General features: G+C 42.9%; 1 protein-coding gene across 1 annotated transcript in view; it reads left to right on the top strand.

Annotated features, from left to right (window-relative positions):
* The window catches only part of LMBRD1 (LMBR1 domain containing 1), a 275,940-nt gene that overhangs the window by 72,482 nt on the left and 184,791 nt on the right, over window positions 1-18,667 (top strand). The window contains exon 4 of the mRNA XM_040349910.1: window positions 7,599-7,696. Coding sequence (XP_040205844.1) covers window positions 7,599-7,696 — 98 coding nt within the window. The remainder of the gene's footprint in view (window positions 1-7,598; window positions 7,697-18,667) is intronic.

The raw sequence follows: 18,667 nt of genomic DNA, 5'->3' as shown, positions 1-18,667 counted from the left end.
CCAGCTGACCACCGCCACTCCATAGTCGCTCTAGCCCCATTTGGATTGGGCTCACTGTGTTGGCGCTGTGACATGTGCAGGCATCAAGTGATGGATCGAGCTATTGGGGTCACTTACCAATGCTGAAAAAGCGCCCACTCCCGCCACACAGCCAACCGGTCAATCAGCATTCTAATCTGCACAGCTCTGTCAGTAAGCGGCTATGACTTAAAGCAATAAGCTGCTACCTATGGGAACGACGGCATGGTGGTAATGTATTGATTTATTTTTCAAATGCCTAATGACGCTGGACTCAACAACAAGGTACCTTGCATCCTAGTATCTTCCAACTATGATAACTTATTTTGATGAACAGGAATGTACATGCTTAAACAAATTAATATCAATACATCAAGGCTATACCTGAACAATTGATATCCATTGATCTAACGGGATACTTTCCTATGCAATACTCATGAACTTCTGCTGATTAGCTTGACTAACTACTATACTAACTTTGGTCACAGGATTACTAATCACTAACAATCGGTACAAGCTCACGACTATAGATCTACATCAGGTTGAAAGGATATCCATAACATAGGGAATCATTTGCCAACTTAGCTCCCCCTTCTGCCTCCTTCCCCTCTTTTTCTACACACCAGGTCCAGCCACAGAATAAAGCACCCATTGGTCAAGCCAAGCTGGGTAATTTAACCAGTTTTAGGTTCTCTATAGTAAATGTTTCCATATTGCATGGAGTGCTCACATATTGTGGCTGAACCATCCAGATCCGGACTGGTGTTGTGTCTTTGTGTGTGTGTTTTGTGATCAGTGTGTCCTATTTGTTATCCATGTTCCAGTTAATTCATGTTTTTATGTGACTAATACTGTTTTTATTAAGTTTCCAACCGCTGCACCGTTTTCTATACATCCTTTTTGATACCAAAATAAAATTAAGTTGTACTAACTTTTTGGTCAAAGATCATTCCTTGTTGCTACAAGTAACCCCTTTAAATAACCTTCTCTTAGGTTATTCCCCTTTTCCAGTCCTTTCCCCACAATTTTGCAGATATGTTTGTCGGCTACAGCAACAAGACCCAACAGGGTATATGATCGAATATAGTTATTTTTACTGAATACCTATAAATAAGCGATTACTTGCCAATCCCCTTTTCCCCTTACCTATTACCCTTAGTCTCTACAGTAAATGTCCTAGCATGTTATCCTATGAGTCCATGCACACATAGGCTGTTATCAGTGTTTTTTGGCAGGGTCATTTTCTGGCTGGAAAAAAAACCCCATAACTAGTGGCTTTTAAGAGGAGTTTTATAGTTATAAAGACGCTCTAACTGAGATAAAAGCCTAAAAACTTTTGTGTGAGTATAGTTGTGCTAAAAAAAAGCTGAAAAACACTGCAAAACTAATTTTACAGCTAACTCTACTGGCGTTTCTATAACATCCAGTGTGCATGAACCCTAAGGGTGGTTTTACTAGTTGCTTTACTCTGCACACATTCACATGTACATTGTGGTGCCATAGGTTGAAAATGGCACCCCAGTGCACACATGCAGTCACAGCCACCTCACCTGCACTACCGTGCCACATACTGCATGTTTTGGTGTGCTGCAGTTCTGTGTAACATACTGTTACAACACCCACACAGGTATAAAGTGGCCCTGAATGTTCCTGTGTGTGTTTTCATGCATTTGTAAAAATAAGACAGAAATACAAGATGTACTAAATGGTTCTTAAGTAATTCTAATATGGACCTCTCAGTAAGTTTACAAATCTGCATGAATAAGTTCCTGACATGTCACAATATACATTGACGATATACACCAGTCAGCCATAACTTTATGACCACTGGCAGGTTACGTGATTTAAGATTGATTATCTCATTACACTGGCATTTAAAAGTCAGTGGGATATATTAGGCAGAAAATAAACATGTTGTCCTTGAAGCAGAGAAAATTAGCATTGTAGTTTGTTGTATATGAGGCTGCATAGCCGCAGACCAGTCAATGTACCCATGCTGACCCATGTCTACAGCCAAAAGCATATACAATAGGCACATAAACATCAGAACTGGAGCAATGGAAGAAGGTGGCCTGGTCTGATGAATCATGTTTTCTTTTACTTCATGTGGATGGCTGGGTTAATGCTTACCTGGAGGAGAGATGGCACCATCATGCATTCTGGGAAGAGGTCAAGCTGGCTAAGGCAGTGTGATGCTTTGGGCAATGTTCTGCTGTGAAACTTTTGGGGCTTGCTATTAATGTGGATGTTACTTGACACGTACCACCTACCTAAACATTGTTGCTTACCAAGTATGCCCCTTCATGGAAACGGTATTCCTTGATTATGTTGGCCTCTGTAGACAGAATAATGCGTGCTACCACACTGCAGAAATTGTTAAAAAATGGTTTGATAAACACATGTTTGAGGTGTTGACTTGGCCTTCAGATTTCTATCCAATAGAGCTTTTGTGGGATGTGCTGCAGAAGTCTGATCCATGGAACTTGTAATTTACAAGACTTAACGGATCTGCCACTGACGACTTGGTGCCAAAAACCACAGCATACCATCAGAGGTTTGGTGGCATCCACGCCTAAATGGGTCAGGTTGTTTTGGCTGCAAAGGAGAACCTACTCAATATTAGGTGGGTGGCCATAGAGGTATGATTGACATGTGGAATATACCTTTTGCATACCTAAAATAATTTAACATTTTATTTGTATATTTTTTTGCTTCAAACACTTTCTTTAAATATCTTTTTCCTAAAGTTGGACAAATCGAAACTCCAGGCAGCATTAAATGCACATATTTAATATGCTTAAAGTAGAAGTCCACCCTAACACTAAAATCCTGCATCTACAGACATCCACGGTCTAACACTAAGCTTTCACGACGAGAAAAACGACGACATGAAAAACGGCGAGAAAAAATAGAGCAGGTTCTAAAATTTTAATTGCCATTTTGCTCTGGAGCCTACGCACAACCGTTTTTCACGAACAATTTAAGAAATGCCATTTTTCTCGTCACGAAAAACGGTCGTGTGTACGCGGCATTAGAAAAAAAGGAAATTTGGATTGACCATATGTAAGGTGTTAGAAATAAGGTATTTATGTATTAACCGTATAATGATACACGTACTACATTTCCCAATAATAATATATTCTGTTAAAGAATGATTGCTTAGCCCTTGGATGGCAATCAACATCCTTAGTAATTACAGTACAGTGCCACATCCTGAATAGTATGGAATTTGTGGAGAAAGAAAAATGGAGTTTATAGGCACTGGTGCCTATAAAGTCCATTTTTCTTTCTCCACAAATCCAATAATATATTCTTTTTTTTTAAGCTTTTTTTTTAAGCTGATCCAACCCGATTCCACACTGAGTTGTCCGATGCAGCTTTGCTTTGGTGGTGGGTGCAGAGAACGCATTTGACAACAGAAGCCCCATAGTAAGTCCATGGGCGACATCCCTTCCCATTCATTTCACAGCTATTGTCGGCTGTGTCCTCTTTTTACGGGGGTAGAGGTTAGTGTTAGATCATGGATGTCTGTAGATGCAGGGATTTTAGTGTTGGGGTGGACTTACACTTTAAGGGGGATGTTTTACCTGTCCAAAGCATTTCCAATAATATCCATTCAGTCCTGTGATTTACAAATCTCTGCCACACAGTAAAGCCAGGTAATTGACACCACTGTTTCCAGTTGTGGAACACAATGCTAATACCACCCTGTCCCAGCCTGTTGATTTGGTTAGTGTGGAAGAAGTAACATGCTTACAAGCTCAGCATATTTGCATTTTGCCAATTAGAGCGACTTCTGTTCCTTCCCTTTCGCAATCTAAGTGCCGCTGTACATAGGGTTAAAGAGGCTGAAATAAAGTAACGTTTTAGGAAAACAGGAATTGCGTTTTATCAAAAAAGAAGAAAAAAAATATTTATTAATGAGCACAGAACAACATTCATATAGGTAACGCTGTGTTTTTTTACATCTGTCTGAAGTTTTGGATTAAATGACATTTCAGTAGCGTATTTTGCAGGAGAAAGTTTTAAGCTATATTTCTATAGTCTTCTCCTGCCTTGTAAAGTCTATTACCATCTATCTCTTTTTAAAGGGCGTAAGAGGCACTGGTGTGGGACGGATAGATGAGTATAAGCAATAATGATCTGACATCGATACTGTTTCCAACTTTATCAAAAACAAAAAAAAACTTCAGTTGGAACTTGGTTCGAAGGTATAAAGAGACACTGCCAGCTTGCCTATACAGGCAAAATTCCCCCTATTTTTCCCTTGCTATTGATCGTTCGCAGCTTCTTTATTCTTGACAGCTGGCACCAAAATGAATGGTTTCAGCAATTCCAGGAGGGCTGACATCCCTGCCCTGGTTATGTGTGAGTGTTTAGGCTTGATGATTGGCTGCTAGACCCCAGCACTGTCACAGGTGAAAAGGTTGTATACTCCTCCATTAGCACGTCTGCCTAGAATTGCAAAGCGTCTTGCCCGTGGCTATAGCTCTGCTGTAGGGGCGGAACAGCGGTGATGCTTGGTGGCTAGTGAGAGACATCGTCTCTCTGCTGCCCCCTGCACCGCTGGCAGAGACTGCAGCGAGTGCCGCTCAGGGACAGGGGGAAGAGATCTAAACAATATCGGTATGTTTCGGACCGATACCAAGTAAAAAAAATATGAATATCGCCCCCCCGGGAATCGGCCGCTCCGCTAGTCGGTCAACTCCCCCCCCCCCCCTAGTATAGATCGTTTGCATATTTCCTTTTCGTGGAGTACCCTTTTGAAACAAATCCACTGGTCATTGCCATAATAAATGCCATATAAATGCTTACCTTTTTGAGTTAGTCATGATGGTTGACTTTGCAGCAAGACAACCTTCAAAGTACTCAGATGGGGATGTTGTCAATAATGCTTATTGAGTAATCCATAGCAAACCACTTGGTTACCTTTTTTAAAGGATACCGTAACCCAAGAACAAAAATGCAGCATACAGTGCTTAGATGTGGTAACTTAATTACTTTATTATTATTTCTTTCTTTCTTCCTAGCGGTCTTCTGTAAACTGCCATTTTTCCATGCCCCAATGTAATGAAGATGAAGCGGTATGGACATGTCCGTAGTCCATATGAGGAGATTAGCCTAGCAGGGGTCTCAAACCGGCAGCCCTACAGCTGTTGCGAAACTACAAGTCCCATGATGCATTTCAAGGTTGACAGTTGCAAGCATGACTCCACAGGCAGAGGCATGGTGGGACTTGTAGTTTCGCAACAGCTGGATGGCCGCCAGTTTGAGACCTCTGGCTTAGGGTGACAAACTTGGCTCCCTTCATAGATACCATGGAGAAGTATGATAGCCACCCAGGAGCAGAACATTTGTTATTTGCAAAAGAAAAATCAAATGCAGCTACCACACCAAGGATCAGTCAACTGTAATATATTATAGTTTTTAGTTTTGGGTTTAGATACACTTTAAAACTGCATATCATAATGTACGGTATGCCTTTTTAAATGTCTGCAGTTTAGTACTTGCCCATAGTTGGCATATGGAATCTCTGACTAGGACAATTGTATTGTATTTGTGTTTTCCAATTTCTTGGTTCAGTAATTCTATTCACACTGTAAATTGTTCTGTATGTAAATTTTTTATATATATATTTTTTTTATTTCTAGACAATTAAGGGTAATGCCACTTAAATGGGGAAAAATATTGCACAAAAAAACCCCGAAAAATTGAATTTGAACCCTGCAAGTGCAGCAGCTGATCAATAATGAAAGTCACTCCAATTCATATTCACTTTGCAATTGGACACATAATGGTCATAGCATTGATGCTAAAAGTGCTGATGGTTTTATCAATTTGTAAAAGGCTTATTTTGTTGATTTCCTAATATACAGGCGGTCCCCTAGTTCTAAAGATCTGACTTACAAACGACCCCTACTTATAAACAAAGGGAGACAACAGGAAGTGAGAGGAAATCTACCCCTAGAAAGGGAAATTCACTTTTGTAAGAGTTACTATGGGAAAAGGTGTCTCCACTGATGCTTTATCACCAATCCTTGTTTCCACAACAACCCCAAATTTTCAAAATCCAATTGTCATTAGGACAGAAAGTGAGGTGAAATCTTCTGAAAGGGGCACAGACAGCAAAACAAACATTACAGGGGTGATGACCCTTCCCTATGCTATACAAAAAGTTTAATTTTTATTTTTTTTGTGGCTGGAGCTACACTTAAAAAATGTACCTGTTCCAACTTACAGATTCAGCTTAAGAACAAACCTACAGATCCTATCTTGTTTGTAACCCGGGGACCGCCTATATATGCAGACAGAATTGTCCAGTCTATGTGGCATAATACTGTGTTACTTAACAGATATGCTTGCGGATAGTCAGGCAAATAAAAATTTAAGGGATTGAATATTCTCCTAATGTGCTCATTCATAGACCAAATATACTTGTGGAAGCTATGGCTTATTAAAGGGGTTGTAAAGGTACAACTTTTTTTTTTTCCTTCCTAAATAGCATCCTTTACCTTAGTGCAGTCTTCCTTCACTTACCTCATCCTTCGATTTTGCTTTTAAATGTCCTTATTTCTTCTGAGAAATCCTCCCTTCCTGTTCTTCTATCTGTAACTACACACAGTAATGCAAGGCTTTCTCCCTGGTGTGGAGTGTCGTTGTTGCCCCCTCCTTTGAACTACAGGAGAGTCAGGACACTCTCTATGTTGCAGATAAAGGACCTGTGTGTTAGTGGCAGTCCTGACTCTCCCGTAGTCCAAGGGAGGGGACGAGCACAACACTCCACACCAGGGAGAAAGCCTCACATTACTGTGTGGAGTTACAGACAGAAGAAACCGGAAGTAAGGATTTCTCAGAAGAAATAAGGACATTTTAATAGCAAAATGGAAGGATGAGGTAAGTGAAGGAGGACTGCACTAAGGTAAAGGAAGCTATTTAGGAAAAAAAGATTGTACCTTTTTACAACCTCTTTAAGCAAACAAGTGCTAGCAAATACATAAACTGCCATTGCTAAGCTTTGCTTTGGAGAAATGTGGTACCTGGTGATTGGGGTGATCCAAAGGCATTTAATCTTTGGTCGCTGACCTGAAATAAGTTGGTAGATATGGAGTTCTGATTTGGCTTCATACAACTTCCAGGTCAGTGATTCGGAAAGAAACGAGACCAGAGATAGCTAGGAATTAACAATTTTCACAATAAGGTCTCAGGTTGGCGTTGGTAGCCTCCCGATTCCTCTCATTACAGTCTTCCTTTTAATATAGTTGATCTGCTGGCTTACGGTATTTCCTGAAAGAGGGACAGTCAAACAGAAGACATGCCACAAGTCTGGAATGCCCCCAGACTATGCCAAGTTGACAATATAGTCGGTAGGAAAAAGAAACAATACTGGGGCTTCAGCATAAACTCTGCTGTAAAATTAGAATTCACGTTTAGCACATTATTGGTCATGATTTATGATTTTAACTCTGCATTTCAAAAATAGTATGGATATGTATGGAACTAGTATAGATATTTCAAATTCAGTATATGATTATGAATGGTATGAATTAACATTTTGTTTTATGTGTCCTCTTTCTTTTCAGCATTATATTCAATGATTCTGTTCTGTGTGTTTTTGTGGATCCCCTTTGTTTATTTTTACTATGAGGAAAAAGATGAAGAGAACCAAAGGAACTGCTCAGTAAGTTATTTCTGTAATTGTAATGTTCACCATTTTAATCAGTGCTAGGCCTCATGTACACTGGACGTTTTGCTATGTCTCCTAAATTCCTTTCCTCCTGGCACCATTGTTTTGGTAGAAAAAATGCTTGGCGCTTGAATTGGCGTTCAAGCGCTAAACGCACTTGGCGTTAATGCACATTTACAGGCGTTAATCGTTCGTTCTGCCAAAACTTTGCTGCTCCTGGATGTGATGGCAGTGTTTTTTTTTTTTTCCTGCCTTTACAGCCCCCCGCCTCTGCTCTCCTCTAAATGCCTATGTGTGTATGCACACATAGGCTAATGAGAATCAGCGTTTAGCGGCAGAAAAAATTGTCTGATGCCGAGGAGCAGTGTTAAAAATGTCCAGTGTGCAGAAGACCTTTTAAAAAGTAAATCCAGGCAAGAAAAAACAATCGACAAGCTATTACATTCTAGCAGGCACATTTATCTGTATCTCCATTCAAGTGATCCACTGAAGTCCCAGCACACTCCTCACTTGCTCAAGCAGAGGGCAGTAGAAGTGTGTTTTTAAATATCCCTTCTCTCGTTCTGCTTCTTACATCACCAATCCCATATAAACTTCTGAGGCAGGAGAGAAGCTGTTTGGTAGCTATGAGAAACATCTACTTTTTTGTACGTTTTTAGCTTTCTGTATGTCAAAGGCACCAAAGTGCATGTGTACAGCATGTATTCCCATATCACCAGATTGCCAGCAAAACAACTGGGGTAGACTGGTGAACTATATTAGTACCTCAATTTAAAATCTGTGAAAAAGTAAGCTACACTACCTGTATTGGTCTAGAGACCTTTACATTTTTTCTAACGTTTACTTTTAAAGTGGAACTTTACCCATAACAACTTAATAAACATGAATGTTCTTTAGTAAGGAACATACATTCCACAAAAATAATTATGCTACCAAAATTAGTGTGTGCTGTAAATTGCCTACAGCATTTCTCTTGTTTCTTCTTACTGGAGGCTGCCATTTTGCTGAAGTCCAGAGCCCCTGAGCAGCAGTAAATCTTTATGCTGTCGGCAGATTGGCTTTTAGTGGCTCTGATTTTCAGCACAGTGCAAACATGGAGAGTAATTGAGCATGTGCAGGGCAGGGTGAGACAGCATATTACTGGATTTTAAACAGGACAGACACTTATTTATTTTTCATATATCATGAGACACAGCAGTCAGGCTAATATTCATTACCTGCTGGGTTATACTTCATCATTAGGTCAATGGACACTGGTGGACCAAAGTCTTTAGACAGGAAGTGATCCCCTATATAACCCCTCCCATACAGGAAGCACATCAGTTTTTTTTACCAGTGTCTGCAAGGTGGTATGGCTCGGTGTGGGAACTTTCTGAGCTCCAAGTCTCTTTTCCCACAAACAGTTCTAAAAATGAATCAAGGGATTGACTGAATGGATCCATTTTGACACAGGCTTTCAGACCTGAATCAATGGTACCCGAGCCTTGCAAAGACGATTTGAAAAATCCGGCAAGGTTTTGCCTGTAAGCGACCTTTGGGCGATGGACCCTGTGGCGTGGAAATCCTGGACACTATAGCTCTAAGGCATTTCCTGCAGGGTGCTGTACAGGTCCAAGGGAGTGGACCCTAAACACAGTCCTTGAAGGTCCTAGTGACAGAACCCGCCATGAAGGGTGAAGATTGGGCCCTTCATTTCTAAGTGGCCCTTCACCTGGACAGGCAATTGAAACCCCTTTTTTATTTTATTATTGTGAGGTGTTTCAGTGATTGTAACAATCAGTCAAGACCATACGGGATGTTTTCTGGCTAGCTGTGGGTGTTTGCAAAGTGTGCCTTTTCTGCTTGTGTCTAGCTGTTTTGTACCTGTATGGAGGCACACAATCTGTTGCAACATGCATTCGCAAGATTGCCGCCGTGCGCAGCAGTTGTTTGGTGGCCATGGTGCACGTGCATTAGCAAAAGTGTGCTGCTGTGCTGAGCAGTTGCTGTTTGGTGGCCGTGACGCACAAGCATTTGCAAAAGCGCAGCTAGACTTAGCAGTTTGTTTGGCGGCCATGGCGCACGTGGCTTTGCCGTACGTACGCAGTAGCCTTTGTCTGGGCGCACGAAGATTTGCGTAGTACGCAAATACAGTCACGCCAGTCTGCTGGGACCATACACATACGTGCGTGCGCAAAAACGCTCCGGCGCACACCCAGCTTGTTTAAGCTGTGTAGGCCAAGCACGCGGTGCTTCCAGAAGGCAGCTGTGGGACACAGAGCAGAACTATCCTCAGCCGTAGATGGGTTAGAGCACAACATTGCTGGCATGATTGCCTCCATCCTGCAGCGTGACAGATTCCCCTCCCTGGAGTCTCCCAGTTTGGAGCAGGAATGGGTTGAGAATGGGGAAGAGCTCAAAAGCTCAAGATGTCTGCTCCTCAGCACAGAGGCTTTCATCCTGACTCTGACCGAAATGGTTCGTTCTGCTTTTAAGTTGCCTCTTAAAGCAGAGGTGACTGAGCCCCCCTGGTCCTCCTTGGGATCCCTGAGGCCTCTTTAGGCTGCACAGACTTTCCCCCCTGCACCCCCTGTTGGAACAGGCAGTGTATGCTGATTTCGAATATCCTGACAGGATTCCGTTCCTCTTAAGAGGTTTTCCCTTTTTATATCCCATGGATCAAAGGTTCGATAAGAAATAGAGCATGCCAGCCGTAGATGCAGCTGCCTCTTCCTTAAACAAGAACTTGACTTATCCGGTGGATAATTCTTTGGCCAGTTCAGCTATTTAGCCAGCTGTTGCAGCAATTGGTATCTGCCAGTCCATAAAGGATTAGGTCAGATGGCCTGATAGGCCCAACCAGGAGGAGGATCTGCCTGAAAGTAAGACAGATATTCCTCGAGCGTTGTGTTTTGCTGTTGATGCCTTTACAAAGGGATTCAATACAGCAAGTTTTTCATTGGCTCTCTTGTCTGTACAGGTGCACAGACTTTTGTGGCTTAAGAACTGGTCAGCCAAGCTTCCTTATAAAAAGCTATTGTCAGGTTTCCCTTTTCAGGGGAAACGTTTATGAGTGATCATTTGGACGGATATATCCAAAAGCATTTTCGAAGGGAAGAGTTTTCTACTTCCTGTGAAGAAAAGCACCAGGAATCCCTTGTTTAAAACTTCAGGGACTGCTTCCTCAAATGCCGCCAACAGGGCGCTAGAGCCAGGGCCAGAAAAGCCCTGGGTCCAAGATTCTTCTAAATACAGCACCAGCCCCCTCCTTTTGAGGAGATGCCCCCACTATATCTGGTGGAGGAAAGGCTGCTGCACTTTGCAGACATTTGGAGAAGAATAATTCAGTACGAGTGGATCACCTCAGTTTATATTCCTTGCTTACAAGCTTGAGTTGCGGGGGTTTCCCCTCAGAGGTTTTTAAGATCCAGCGCTCTCCTCGATCCTCTAAAAATGGATTTTTTGCTTCAGGCACTAAATCATTTAGTGCATCAAGGAGTAATTGTACAGGTTCCTGTATCCGAAGGAGCAAATCCGTTTAAGAGTTAAACAACAAACAGGAGTCACAGGGCCCATTTTTTGGACCTAAGATCCCTGAACCAGTATCTACTAATCCAGTCCTTTCGAATGGAGTTTGTCCACTCAGTTGTAGCCTTGTTCCAGGTGGAAGACTTTTTTCGATATAAAGGATGCATATTTACATGTTCGTATCTTTCAGCCTCATCGGAGGTTCCTGCGTCTTGCAGTAGAGCGACGTCATTTTCAGTTTGTGGTTTTATCCTTCGGGCATGCTACAGCCCCCCCGTGGGTTCACAAAGGTCCTAGCATCAGTACTGGGTCTTTCAAGAGCACAAGGGATTTTGGTGCTCGGGTATTTGGATGACCTCCTGCTCAGAGATCACTCCAGGCTCTAGAACAGAGGATAACATGTACAGTGCGATAAATACCAAAAGGTCAAACTTGAGACCAGCTCAAGGTCTAAAGTATTTTATCTGATCCTAGATACGGTTCAAGCAAGAGTCTTCTTGTCACCCGCAGGGATCTGTGCCCTGAAGAATCGGATGCGACAGATAAGGGGCACCAGACAATCTTCCGTTTGGCTCATTATGAGTCTTCTAGGAAGGATGATCTCCTCCTTCGAGGTGGTGCCCTGTGCCCAGTTCCATTCCAGGCTTCTCAACAAGACATCTTGTTGGCTTGGAACAGGAGTGGACAAGCCCTGGATTACCCAATGTGCTTGTCTCCTCAGGCACGTTTAAGCCTAAACTGGTGGTTGTAGGATCAGGACCTGCAAAAGGGAAAGTCCTTTCTCTCGGTAACTTGGAGAGTGCTGACTACAAATGCCAGTCTCTCAGGCTGGCAGCGACCCTGGAGGGGCTCATAGCTAAAGGGAAATTGTCAAGGACAGATCCTGCCCATCAACGTCCTGGTGATACGGGCAGTGCAACTGGCCCTACAGTGGAGCTTCAAGACTACCCTATCAGGGTTCAGTCCGATCATGCCATTGCAGTGGCCCATGTAAACCACCAGGGTGGTACTAGGAGTTGTTCAGCTTTGAAGGAGGTGAACTACAGACTAGCCTGGGCAGAGGGACATGTGCCGATCCTATCGGCAGTCCATATCCCAGGAGTAGAGAACTGGAAGGCAGAATTATATCAGCTGCCAGTAGATCTGCCCGGAGGAATGCTTCCTACACCCAGGGGGGTTCCAGGAAATTTGCCAGCGTTGGGGATGGCAGAGATCGCCCTACTGGCATCCAGGTTCAACAACAAGCTACAGTAGTTTGTGTCCTGAACAAGAGATCCTCTGGCAATCAGAGCAGATGCTCTGGTAGTTCCATGGAGCTAATACTCCCTGGTTTATGCTTTCCCTCCAGTCCCTCTCCTTCCACATTTGTTGTGCAGGATTCGGAGAGAGGGAGTTCCAGTCATTCTGGTGGCACCAGCCTAGCCCAGAAGGCATTGGTTCCCCAGAGATTGTGAGACCAACAATAGATGGGCCATGGAGGCTTCCACGGCGCCCCAATCTACTGTCTCAATGTCCTAATATTCCACCCCAATTTACAATCTCTCTCTTTTTTTTTTACCAAAGGGACCCAGGAAAGGGCTAAAGCTTCCATCAATTGGTCTACTGTCTGAAAGATAAAGCTCCTCCCTTTAGGGTGAGAGCTCATTCTACCAGGGGTGTAAAAACCTCCTAGGCTTTTTGCCTTCAGGTATCTGTGGCTCAGATTTGTAAGTCTGCTACTTGGTCTTCAGTGCATACGTTTACAAAATGTTATCAACTGGATGTTCAAGCAGCTGAGGATTTGGCTTTCGGGCCGCAGTGTTCTGCGGGCTGCCATATAAAAACTGATGGCTATAGTTTGGCAGGGTGTTTCCCTCCCCTCAAGGCTATTGCTCTGGGACGTCCCAGCAGGTAATGAATATTAGCCTTACTCTGTGTCCCATGATGTATTAAAAAGAAAATCGCATTTTTTCATCATACTTGCCTGTAAAATCCTTTTCTTTAAGTACATTATGGGACACAGGTCCTTCCCCTCTTTTTTTGAGGATTCAGTGCTTGCTACAAAACTGATGTGCTTCCTGTATGGGAGGGGTTTTATAGGGGACCACTTCCTGTCTAAAGACTTTGGTCTACCAGTGTCCATTCACCTAATGATGAAGTATAACCCAGCAGGTAATGATTATTAGCTAGACTCTGTGTCCCATGATGTACTCAAAGAAAAGGATTTTACAGTTAAGTATGACAAAAAATATATATATCATTTTTTTTTATGTTTTGCATAGCTATACCTGCAAAAGGGCCCACCCTGAAGTGATCTAGCAAGACTCTGTGTTCTGACTAAAGTGTCACTTTACGGTACAACTTAAAAATGCCTATATGACAATCGATACAAGTACCAAATCCAATTATGTAATGCATAAGCCTCATAAAGTAAATAAAAACTTGTTACCTCCCTTGAGTAAGACAAATCCTCCATTATTTGTGCCTCACCTGCTCCCCTACCCAGGCACTGCAGCTCATTGTGGTAGGGTTTTGGCAGGACTACTTATCCAGAAAGCAGTGGACAAGGACTAGGTGTGGCCAAGTGCTTATTGGACCAGCTATAGGCATGTGAATCTGCCATGACAATGCTAATAGCCGCGCCCCCTACATCTTCTTCTCATAACACTATAGTGCAGGCATAAAAACCCTGGATGATTGGCAACTGTGCTCTGAATTCAGGTGCAGTACAGCATTGTTGCCATGCTATCACAGACAGCTGCATTAGGTGGGTTTTTACAGTAGGTTTAACAGTTATCTGTGCGACTTTGCAGGAGAACTAAAAGAAAACTTTATGTGGACACATTTTAAAATGAAGTGCAGCAGCACATATTGTATTTGGTAATGGGAGTTGGTCCATAGTAATACTTGAACCATTTGCTGTCGCCGTCGTCATACTGTGGCAGGTCGGCACAATCTCACGAGCCGTCGTAGCTGTAGGTCGGCTCCTTTAAGCGGGATAGCACTCTGGGGGTGCCGATGCTCGTGACCGGCGGTTGCGGACACGAGAGAAAGAACAGGGACGCGTGTGTGTGTGTGTGTGTGTGTGTGTGTGTGTAAACACACGCATCCCTGTTCTGTGAGCTGAGGAGAGACTGATTGTGAGTTCCTACAAGCTGGAAACCATGATCTGTCATCTCCTATAGTGAGTCCTATCCCCCTACAGTTAGAACACACACAAGGGAACAGTTAAAGCCTTGATCGCCCCCTAGTGTAAACCCCTTCCCTGCCAGTGACATTTTTACAGTAATCGGTGCATTTTAATAGCACTGATCGCTGTATAAATGCCAATGGACTCAAAAATTTGTCAAAAGTTTCCCATGTCTGCCATAATGTCGCAGTCCTGATTAAAAAAATCGCAGATCGCCGCCATTACTAATAAAGAAAAAAAAATCACAAATCTATCCCCTATTTTGTAAACGCTATAACTTTTGCGCAAACCATTCAATATAGGCTTATTGCGATTTATATTACCAAAAATATGTAGAAGAATATATATCGGCCTAAACTGAAAGCTCTATTTATGGGGAAAAATGTCAATTTTGTTTGGGTATAGTGTCGCATGACTGTGCCATTGTCATTTAAAATGCCGTTTTGCAAAAAATTGCCTGGTCATTGAGCAGCCAAATATTCTGGGGCTGAAGTGGCTAAAGCAGTTGTAAAGGCTTTTTTTTTTTTTTTTTTTGTAGGAAAAAAAAAAAATGTTCTACTTGCCTGCTCTGTGCAATGCTATTATAAAGAATGCATTAAGGTGAAAACATTTTAACTTTAGAAACACCTTAAATGAGGGATATTGAAGTACAATCCAGAGGTTTAATTAGTATATTTTTCTTTTGAGCAGAGGTCCACATCTCATGCTTGTACTATGACACAGTTTCTTCATATTACAGCCCCCCCCCAACTCCTTTCTATCGCAGTCCCCCCTTTACATCAGTGTCCTCAGTTCCCCTTCACATCACTGCCCCTCTCCTTTCTTTCACAGTCCCTCCCTTTACATAATTGTCCTCAGTCCCCCGCCCCTTCTTCACATTGGTGATCTTAGTACTTCCTTTAACATCAGCCTTTCCTTTACATCTGTATCCTTTGTCTCCCCTTCACATCACAGCCCCCCCCCCCCAATATGTCAGTGGCCTCAGTTCCGTCTTTGCATCACAGCCTTCCCTTCATATCAGTTTTTACATCACTCCCACACCCCTGTTCTAATCACTGCCCTTCTTCACAGTCCTACCTTTATACAGCAGGGCAGAGAGTGGGATGCATGGAAGGTATGGACAGAGGATTGGAGCTGCTCAATGTTTCTTGTCAACAAGTGGGTGATTGGTTGCTAGGACCTCCCAGTGTCCTAGCAGCCAGCCATTTGCGTGTTAACTTGAAAATTGGGCAGCTTCCACCCTCCGTCCAAACCTACTGTGCCTTCTGCTCTCTGTCCTGCTGTGAGGGTGACCGTGGCAGTTGTGCAGGGGTGGAGAAATAGAAGATGTGTAACCCAGTCTGCTAAGTGGCACGAATGTGGTGGTCTGGATAGGACTGTCAGTCTTCACAGGTGTGGACCGTGGTCCAACTAGTTAGTGATGCCTGCTTTAAATGATTGCAGTAATATTTACTTGTGAGATTACATTCTGATTTCTAAATTCCTTCCTCTGCCGCTCAATGTAGCACCAAAATAAAACACTTCTGACCATGTCTAACAGGTGTGTCTAATATAACCTAAAAGAAAAGTATACTGATAAATGTAATGTGAATATCTGTGTAACTATAGTTGGATGTCAGGGATTATAAACTCAAAGGATGCAAGTGCAAACAAAACGATTAGTTTGAGAAATAATGCACCCAAATTTATACTTGATAGGTGCCTGATTTCTGCAAGTGCCTTCCTTGCTTTGCCTTATTGACACAAGGAAGTTGTTTGGTAAATATGCTGCTGGCATTTTGCAGTGTTCTTAGTTGCTTGGCAGTCAAAGGCAAGTCTTGTGGAGCATAGCGAGCTTACATGCTGAGTACATTTATGTTTGTGTCAATCATTTGTGTCAGCAGTGATGCCATAGACAGTGCATTACTTGAGCCACTCAACAGAATGCCATTATGGCATGCTGAGTCAGCATAATTCTGGCATAACGATCATAAGGGACGTTTGTGCTCGCTATGCTTTGATAAAAATTGTCAATTCACTGTAGTTAACGCTTCAGCAATAATTTCTAAAATGTTAACTCATTGTGCAGCAGTTAAAAGAAAAATACGTAAATGTTATATAGTTTGTTCTTTTTAAGTCATTTTTGTTTTTGAGAAGAATAAATGGATCCTTGTGAGTATGTGGTAAATCTTTGCATAGGCTTGACTTGAGTGTTAAAGTGAAAAATTCTGAAAAAAAAAAACCATGCAATCAAAAGTGCTACTGAACCCACAACAGTAAAATCAGTCTTTATTAGCAGTAAGCCCAGGTTCACACTGGGCTGCGGTAGTGAAGCTCGCGCGATTTCACTCCCGCTTGTCAGTCCCGAATTCAGCCGCGATTACAGAGACATCTGTGCAGTTTTTGCACAGATGGCGATGTAATTTGCGTGTTGAAATAGCAAAAAGTAGTACAGAATCTACTTTTTGAAATCGGTGCAGCGTCCGATTTAGGACGGTGCCATTGCCAGCAAATGCTGCCGATTTGACACGTCAAATTGCATGTCAAATTGCACTAGTGTGAAACAGGGCTCAAGCATGCATGTTATACTCACTGTGGAACCTAAGGGGTTAATCTTCAATCTTCTGCATTGTGTAAAAAAGGCTGTTTGACCCTTCCCTCTTTCCACTGTCCCCAATCCATCTCCTGATAGAACAGAGCCTTGGGGGGCAAGCTGCACATGCTTTGTTTAGTGTGTATTGCTAGAGTTTCTTTCTTTTTGGGAGAGTGCATGTGATCAGCACAGGGCCATTCAGTCCAGACAAAGGGTCAGTGGTCCTGCAGCCACATAGGAAAGTCAGAGTAGAATGAAGTCTCATCCTACAAGCTTTAACCAGACACTGATATAAGTCACAAGACTGCTATATACTGCTATTGAGAAAAGGTATTTAGCAGTTTATAGTTACTAAAAAAAAATTGCAATTCCATGTTCTGTGTACTGTGGGAGACCAGATATAGTGAATGCAAGCTCCTGGGTTTAGTAATACTTTAAGTCTTTCCTGCGTGACATGTGTGGTATACACTCCACTCTTCTCAAATGGAACCAGGGGCAACGTCGAAACAGTGGAGCAGTTAGTGGTAGTGGGGGGACGTAGAAACTACAGTGAGACCAAACCTCCCAGTGCTAGAGGTAGGTGCACTAGTAGACAACTGCCTGCAAGCATGCTCTAGTTACAGTTTTTTTTTTTTTTTTACAGACTGTGAAGGAAAGCCTTCACTAATCTCTTGTTGCTTAGTTGGGTTGAAGGATGTCCATCATCTAGTTTAGCCAGTCTTGTGCATTGACCTATTTAGATTAGTATACCCTTTAGGTCCCAATTTCATGAGTGCTCATCTGGCTTTTAGAAAAGGCACTGTACACCAGGTAGGTACTTATTCAACGGTCTGTGTTCTACACCTAGTATTGCTTACTGACCCTTAAGTATCAATCTTTTTCACGTACGGTATATTCTCAAGTATAAGCCGAGTTTTTCAGCACATTTTTTTTGTGCGGAAAATGCCCCCCTCGGCTTATACTTGAGTCAATTTTTTGCACCTGATCTCCTGGAATTGGGTAACCGGTACCCAGCAAAGGTAGCCCCACTCTTCCTCTACAAGTGTGCAAAGTTTGTTGTCCGGGGGACCTACGGCTGGGGAGCACCGTTTTTCAAAGCCGGGCACCCCTTCCATAGTCTCCCATGTTAACTTGTAATTTCTCCAGTGAGTTGGGGACCCGGTACCGGCCAGTCATAGGTCCCCTGGACCCGTAACTTGGCACACACGTACCCCCATTTCTCCTCCTGCAACGTTTATTGTCTGGGGGATCTAAGGCTAGGGAGCACAGATTTTTCAAAGCTGGGCACCCCTTCCATAGTCTCCCATGTTAAATTGTAATTTCTCCGGTGAGTTGGGGACCAGGTACCAGCCAGTCGTAGGTCCCCTGGATCCGTAACTTGGCACACACATAGCCCCATTTCTCCTCCTGCAAAGTTTGTTGTCTGGGGGATCTACGGCTAGGGAGCACCGATTTTTCAAAGCCGGGCACCCCTTCCTTAGACTCCCATGTTAAACGTCAGTCTAGGCATGGACACAGCGAGGCATGCACATTGACACAGTGAGGCATGCAGATGGACACCCTAGGCTTATACTCAAGTCAATACGTTTACACAGTTTTGTGTAGTAAAATTGGGTGCCTCGGCTTATATTCGGGTTGGCTTATACTCGAGTATATACAATATGTCTTCGAACCAGCCTTCTGGGTAACTCAGAATTGGCCAAATTATTTGCTATTC

Source organism: Rana temporaria, chromosome 4, assembly GCF_905171775.1.
Source record: "Rana temporaria chromosome 4, aRanTem1.1, whole genome shotgun sequence".
NCBI lineage: Eukaryota > Metazoa > Chordata > Amphibia > Anura > Ranidae > Rana > Rana temporaria.
Note: the sequence above shows the minus strand (reverse complement) of the source record. Positions and strands in the feature narration are given on the sequence as shown.